The sequence below is a fragment of the Cebus imitator genome, unplaced genomic scaffold, assembly GCF_001604975.1.
Source record: "Cebus imitator isolate Cc_AM_T3 unplaced genomic scaffold, Cebus_imitator-1.0 Scaffold594, whole genome shotgun sequence".
NCBI lineage: Eukaryota > Metazoa > Chordata > Mammalia > Primates > Cebidae > Cebus > Cebus imitator.
The window spans coordinates 19,926-27,741 of NW_016107909.1; the positions used below are offsets into that span (position 1 = coordinate 19,926).

The 7,816-nt window shown below is 34.7% G+C and overlaps 1 protein-coding gene across 1 annotated transcript in view; it reads left to right on the plus strand.

Moving 5' to 3' along the window:
• LOC108294646 (UDP-glucuronosyltransferase 2B7) overlaps positions 1–7,428 on the plus strand; it is an 18,899-nt gene extending 11,471 nt beyond the window's left edge. The window contains exon 6 of the mRNA XM_017516568.2: positions 6,901–7,428. Coding sequence (XP_017372057.1) covers positions 6,901–7,180 — 280 coding nt within the window. The 3' untranslated portion in view covers positions 7,181–7,428. The remainder of the gene's footprint in view (positions 1–6,900) is intronic.
• The last annotated feature ends 388 nt before the right edge of the window (positions 7,429–7,816 follow it).

Here is a 7,816-nt window from a genome sequence, read left to right on the forward strand (position 1 = left end):
CCATGTTGACCAGGGTGGTCTCGATCTCTTGACCTCGTGATCCACCCGCCTCGGCCTCCCAAAGTGCTGGGATTACAGGCGTGAGCCACTGCGCCCGGCCTAAATTGAGAATTTTTATATGTGCTTACTAATCATTCATATATCTTCTGTGAAAATATGTCTACTCCAATCCTTGGAACATTTTTAAACTTTGCTATTTGTCTTAAGTTTTAATAACTATTTATATATTATAAGTCATAGTTGATATGTAATTTTTAAATATTTTGTCTCATTTTGGGTGAACTAACATTTTACTATTATTAGAATGATCTTTGAAGCACAAAAAAATTTAATTTTAAGTTAAATCTTTGATAATTGATTTTCTTAACACCACAAAGATAACAATGTGCAAAATGCCTTCTGCAGTCCAGCTACCATCAATTCAGCAATTATAACCACTATCAATAATGTTTTGTATAAGGGGGTATCATCTAAAGGAAAACTTTAAAGAAACTTTATCAGAAAGAAAATAGAAGGATAGCAAATGATAAAAAATATCTTTAAGTAAGATAGGAAATAATTGAAAAGAAACATAAACTAACTTGGACAAATAGAAAGTAAATATAAATACAGTGGTAGATTTAAACGTGATGATACAAATACTTTCACTCAATCTAAACAGACTTTTAAAAAAGCAAATCATGAGCAAGGATATAAAACAATTGAAGAATACAATTAACAAATGGAATCTTATAATGTAAAATAATACATACGCATGCACATATATACATATACAATACACATACATGTATCATATATATACATTTATATATCAACTTGAAGACACATTTTTCTAGAGTATGTTGAATATTTAATAGTTATTTGAAGTGACGTGGTGAGCCATAAATTGACTTAATAAATATAAAAAGATTCAATATTATAAAAACTACATGATCCAGCCATAGTGAAAGTAAGGGAGGTTATAAAAATGATAACTAAAATGTCTTTAAATTTTGGAAATTAAAATAATAGACTTAAAAAAATTACAGTCAAGAAAGAAATCATAATTATGCATACACTTTTATCTCAGCAATTCTACTCTCAATTATATATACAACAGGTGTGTATAAATATAAAAATCTAATCCTATATAGAAGAAAGCTCACAACAGAATTATCATCAGTGTTGAAAAAATTTAGCAACCCAAATGTCTATTAATCATAAAATGAAGATGTAATATATGCTTTATCAATCAACAGAATGCTACACAGCAATGGAATTACCAAACAACTGCTACATTAAAAGAAAAAACACTAATGAGTACATATTATATAATTCAACTACATAAACAAGCAAAATTAATGTATATTGTTCAAAGTCAGCATAATACTTAATTGAAGGACAAAAGTAGTTACTAAATGGGTCCGAAAAAAAGAGTTATTCTAGGCAGGATGTGATATTTTATACCATGATCTGAGCAGTAGGTAAAATTGGTATCTTCACTAAGATAATGCTCAAAATGATCTTACATTTTTTAGCTATTCACTTGGTGTATGTATATTTATGTTTTATATTTAATATTTAAATGTTTATTTTATGAGATATGTAATGTATTTTAAAATTCTAGGAATCAAACAGCCAAATAAGTGCAGAAAATAGAAAAAATGCTAGAGGTTCCATCACAGTGTGGCCAGTAAAAGCCTCTCTTAGAGGTAACACTCAGAAGGAAGGCTCAAAAAGGGAAAAAAGTGTGCCTTTGGTAGTAGCAAGAAAGAGTACTCCAAGAGCTGGAAAGAGGGGACAAAATGTGTAAGGTGCTGTGATGAGAATGGTTTTGGGAGCTTAAAGCAAATAGAAGGTATCTAGAAGGCAATGTGCAGGGGAAAAGTGTTAAGAAAAGAGCTTGCCAGTGTCTAACAATGTGGGGTCTGTAGACCAAATAACAGACTAAGATTTTATTCTTAAAATAACGAGAAGCCAGGTAAAAATCTTAATCAAGGAAGTGTCACAATTGGACCTTTATTTCAAAAGATTATTCTGGCTACTGGGTGGGAAACATTAGGAGACAAAAGAGTAGAGTAGAAGCAAAGTAACTGTCTATGAGACATGTCACTCACCATGACACAATTCCTTTTGAGGAACTTAGAGGCGATAATTTTCACATTGCATTTTCACAGTCTTTCTAACAGCTCTCAAAATGGCTCATGATGTTGAGCACGTTCTCATATGCCTGTTTGAGAACTAAGAGTGTAATTGGATTATTCATAACACAAAAGATAAATGCTTAAGGGACAGATACCTTATTTGCTATGATGAGATTATTTCATATTGCATCAAGATATCTCATGTACCTTGTAAATATATACACTTACTACATACCTGCAGAAAGTTAAAATTTAAAAAGTAAAAAATTTAAAAAGACATATTTTCTCTGCATGATAGAAATTAATTTTCTCACCTGACCTTCCATTTCTACTTTAAAAATATCTGTCAGCTCCATTAAATTGTTTATGTTCTTCTCTATGCTGGTTATTCCAGTTAGCATTTCAATAGCTGAATTGATTAAGTGGGAGAAGGAACGTCAAAGATTGAAGACCAACTCAATGAAATAAAGTGATAAGGCAAGATTAGAGAAAAAAGTGTGAAAAGAAATGAACAAAGCCTCTAAGAAATATGGGATTATGTGCAAAGACCAAATCTACATTTGATTGGTGTACCTGAAAGTGATGGGGAGAATGAAACCAAGTTGGAAAATACTTTTTAGGATATAATCCAGGAGAATATCCTGAACATAGCTAGGAAGGCCAACATTCAAATTCAGGAAATACAGAGAGCACCACAAAGAAATTCCTTGAGATGAGCAACCCCAAGGCACATAATCCACAGATTCACCAGGGTTGAAATGAAGGAAGAAATTCTAAGGGCTGCCAGAGAAAAAGGTTAGGTCACCCACAAAGGGAAGCCCGTCAGACTCACAGTGGGATCTCTTGGCAGAAATCCTACAAGCCAGAAGAGGGTGGGAGTCAATATTCAACATCCATAAAGAAAATAATTTTCAACCCAGAATTTTATATCCAGTAAAAATAAGCTTCGTAAGTGAAGGAGAAATAAAATCCTTTATGGACAAGCAACTGCTGAGAGATTTCATCACACCAGGTCTGCCTTACAAGACCTCCTGAAGGAAGCGCTAAACATGGACTGGAAGAACCAGTACCAGCCACTGCAACAACATACCAAATTGTAAAGACCATCATCACCATGAAGAAACTGCAACTAATGGGCAAAACAACCAGCTAGCATCAAAATGGCAGGAGCAATTCACATATAACAATATTAATCTTAAATGGAAATGGGCTAAATGCCCCAATCAAAATATACACACTGTCAAATTGGATAAAACGTCAAGACCCATTGGTGTGCTATATTCAGGAGACCCATCTCATGTGCAAAAACAGACATAGGCTAAAAGTAAGGGGATGGAGGAAGATTTACCAAGCAAATGGAGAGGAAAAATAAAAAAGCAGGGGTGGTAATCCTCATCTCTGAAAAAACAGACTTTAAACCAGCAAAGATCAACAGAGACAAAGAAGGGCATTATGTAATGGTAGAGGGATCAATGCAACAAGAAGAACTAACTACCCTAAATATATATGCACCCAATACAGGAGCACCCAGATACATAAAGCAAGTTCTTAATGACTTACAAAGAGACTTAGTCTTCCACACAATATTAGTGGGAGACCTTAACACTCCACTGTTAATATTAGACAAATCAATGAGACAGAAAATTAACAAGGATATCCAGGACTTAAACTCAGATCTGGATCAAGTGGACCTAATAGACATCTACAGAACTCCCCACCCCAAATCCACAGAATGTACATTTTTTTCTCAGTGCCACATCACACTTATTGTAAAATTGACCATATAATTGGAAGTAAAATACTCCACAGCAAATGCAAAAGGACAGAAATCATAACAAACTGTTTTTCAGACCCCAGCGCAATCAAAATAGAACTCAGGTTTAAGAAACTCACTCAAAACCACATAACTATATGGAAACTGAAAAACTTGCTCCTGAATGGCTACTGGATAAATACTGAATTGAAGGCAGAAATAAAGATGTTCTTCAGAACCAATGAGAACAAAGACGCAATGTACCAGAAGCTCTGGGACACACTGAAAGCAGTGTCTAGAGGTAAATTTGTAGCACTAAATGTCCATAAGAGAAGCAAGAAAAGGTCTAAAATCAACACCTTAACATCACGATTAAAAGAACTGAAGGAGCAAGATCAAACAAATTCAAAAGCCAGCAGGAGACAATAAATAACTAAGATCAGAGCAAAACTGAAAAAGATAGAGACAGAAAAAGACCCTAAAAAAATCAATAAATCCAGCAGCAGGTTTTATGAAAAGATCAACAAAATAGATTGACTGCTAGCCAGACTAATAAAAAAGAAAAGAGAGAAGAATCAAATAGATGTAATAAAAAATGATAAAGGGGATGTCACCACTGATCTCACAGGAATACAAACCACCATCAGATATTACTACAAACACCTCCATGCAAATAAACTGGTAAATCTAGAAGAAACAGATAAATTCCTAGACACTTACACCCTCCTAAGAATAAACCAGGAAGAAGTTGAATCCCTGAATAGATCAATAACAAAGTCTGAAATTGAGGCAGCAATTAAGAGCCTGGCAACAAAAAAAAGTCCAGGACCAGGCAAGTTCATGGCCGAATCGTACAGAGGTAGAAAGAGGATCTGGTACCATTCCTTCTGAAACTATTCCAAACAGTATAAAAAGAGAGAATCCTCCCTAACTGATTTCATGATGCCAGCATCATCCTGATACCAAAACCTGGCAGAGATACAACTGAAAAAGGAAATTTCAGGCCAATATCCATGATAAGCATGGATGCAAAAATCCTCAATAAAATACTGGCAAACCGAATCCAACAGCACATCAAAAATCTTATCCATCACCACCAAGTCAGCTTGATCCCTAGGATGTGAGGCTGGTTCAACACAGGCAAATCAACAAATGTAATCCATCACATAAACAGAACCAAAGAAAATATCCACATAATTATGCTCAAGGAAATGAGAGAGGACACAAGCATATGGAAAAACATTCCATGCTCATGGTTAGAAAGATTCAATATTGTGAAAATGACCATACTGCCCAAAGTAATTTATAGATTCAATGTTATTCCCATCAAGATGCCATTGATTTTCTTCACTGAATTGGAAAAAACGCCTTAAACTTCATATGAAACCAAAAAAGAAAGCCTGAGTAGCCAAGACAATTCTAAGGAAAAAAAAAAAAAAAGCTAGAGACACCACATTATTTGACTTCAAACTATACTACAAGGCTACGGTAATCAAAACAGCATGGTGCTGGTACCAACACAGAAATACAGACCAATGGAACCATATAAAGGCCTCAGAAATAATGCCATACATCTACAACCATCTGATCTTTAACAATCCTGACAAAAACAAGCAATGGGGAAATTATTCCATATTTAATGAATGGTGTTGGGAAACTGGCTAGCCACATGCAGAAAGCTGAAACTGGATTCCTTCCTTACACCTTATAAAAAATTAACTCCAGATGGATTAAAGATTTAAACACAAGACCTAACACCATAAAATCCCTAGAAGAAAACCCAGGCAGTGCCATTAAGGACATAGCCATGGGCAAGAACTTCATGACTAATATATCAAAAGTAATGGCAACAAAAGCCAAAATAGACAAATGAGATCTAATTGAACTTAAGAGCTTCTGCACAGCAAATGAAACTATCATTAGAGTGAACTGTCAACCAACTGACAAAGGGCTAATATCCAGAATCTACAAAGGACTTAAACAAATTTACAAGAAAAAAAAAACAAACAACCTCATCAAAAAGTGGCTGAAGCATATGAACAGACAGTTTTCAGAAGACATTTATACAGCCAACAAACATGAAAAAAAATCTCATCATCACTGGTCATTAGAGAAATGCAAATCAAAACCACATTGAGACACCATCTCACACCAGTTAGAATGGCAACCATTAAAAAATCAGGAGACAGATGCTGGAGAGGATGTGGAGAAATAGGAACACTTTTACACTGTTGGTGGGCGTGAAATTAGTTCTGCCATTGTGGAAGATAGTGTGGTGATTCCTCATGGATCTAGAACTAGAAATATCATTTGAACCAGCAATCCTATTACTGGGTAAATACCCAAAAGATTATAAATCATTCTATTATAAAGATACATGCACACATATATTCACTGTGGCACTGTTCACAATAGTGAAGATTTGGAACCAACCCAAATGCCCACCAATGATAGACTGGATAAAGAAAATGTGGCACATATACACCATGGAATACTATGCAGTCATAAAAAAGGATGAATTTATATCCTTCACAGGGACATGGATGAAGCTGGAAACCATCATTCTCAGCAAAGTGACACAAGAACAGAAAACCAAACACTGATGATCTTATTCATAAGTGGGAGGGGAATATCACAAACTGGGGCATGTTGGAGGGTGGTGGGCTAGGGAGGGATAGCAGGGATTGGGGGGATTGGCAATGGACAGCATTAGGAGAAATACCTAATGTAGATGATGGGGTGATGGATGCAGCAAACCACCATGACACATGTATACCTATGCAACAATCCTGCACATTCTGCATATGTACCCCAGAACTTAAAGTATAATTAATATATTTTTTAAATTTGTCAATGAGAAAAGTTCAATTTAAAAGCCAAACTTTCTCTGATGACTCAAATTAAAATACACAAATTCTATGTCAATATTTTGACATTTACTTTGAATCATTTGACACTTTAAAACCTTTCATGGACTTCATATAACTTACTTTTAGTGTGAGTATCTTTATTTTTATCCTTCAGATATAAAGAGAATGTTATGAAATTATCAAAAATTCAACATGATCAACCAGTGAAGCCCCTGGATCAAGCAGTCTTCTGGATTGAGTTTGTCATGCGCCACAAAGGAGCCACGCATCTTCGGGTTGCAGCCCACGATCTCACCTGGTTCCAGTACCACTCTTTGGATGTGATTGGGTTCCTGCTGGCCAGTGTGGCAACTATGATATTCATCATCACAAAATGTTGTCTGTTTTGTTTCTGGAAGTTTGCTAGAACAGGAAAGAAGGGGAAAAAGGATTAGTTATAGCTAGAGCTTGAGCTGGAAAACCTGATTGATGGGACTACTTCAGTTTATTCCAGCAAGAAAGATTGTGATGCAGGATTTTTTCCTCCCCGAGACAAAAAAATAAAAATAAAAAACAAATATTTCCAAAACCTACCTTGGCAAGTAAAAATTTGTTTTTCAGAAGTTTACCACCCTGTTAATGGTTAGAAATATTTTGTGGCAATGAAGAAAACACTAGGGAAAATAAAAAATAATATAAAGCCATAGGAGCTTATATTGAAATTTGTTGCACTTATATTGAAATTTGCTGTTCTAATTCACAGGTTAAAGGAAAAAAGTTTTCTTCAGCTTAACTATATTATACACATTGTACATAAACACAAGAACAGTAAGAAGTCCACTGACAACATCAGTACTGTTTTGCACATACTCAGAATACTTTGACTTCATTTTGAACAGGATTTTGTTGTTTTAACTGTTGCTAAAGAAACTATTACATGGTTAAATTGTATAAAAAATCTTTCTCGTCCTTTTGTATAAAAAGTCTCTCTTGTCCTTTTGATATTTGGGGATGAGTACTGTTGCTTAGCTTTTATAATGCATGCAGCCTTATTGTGGTATTTTTTCTAAAACTTATGGCAAAATGTTTAC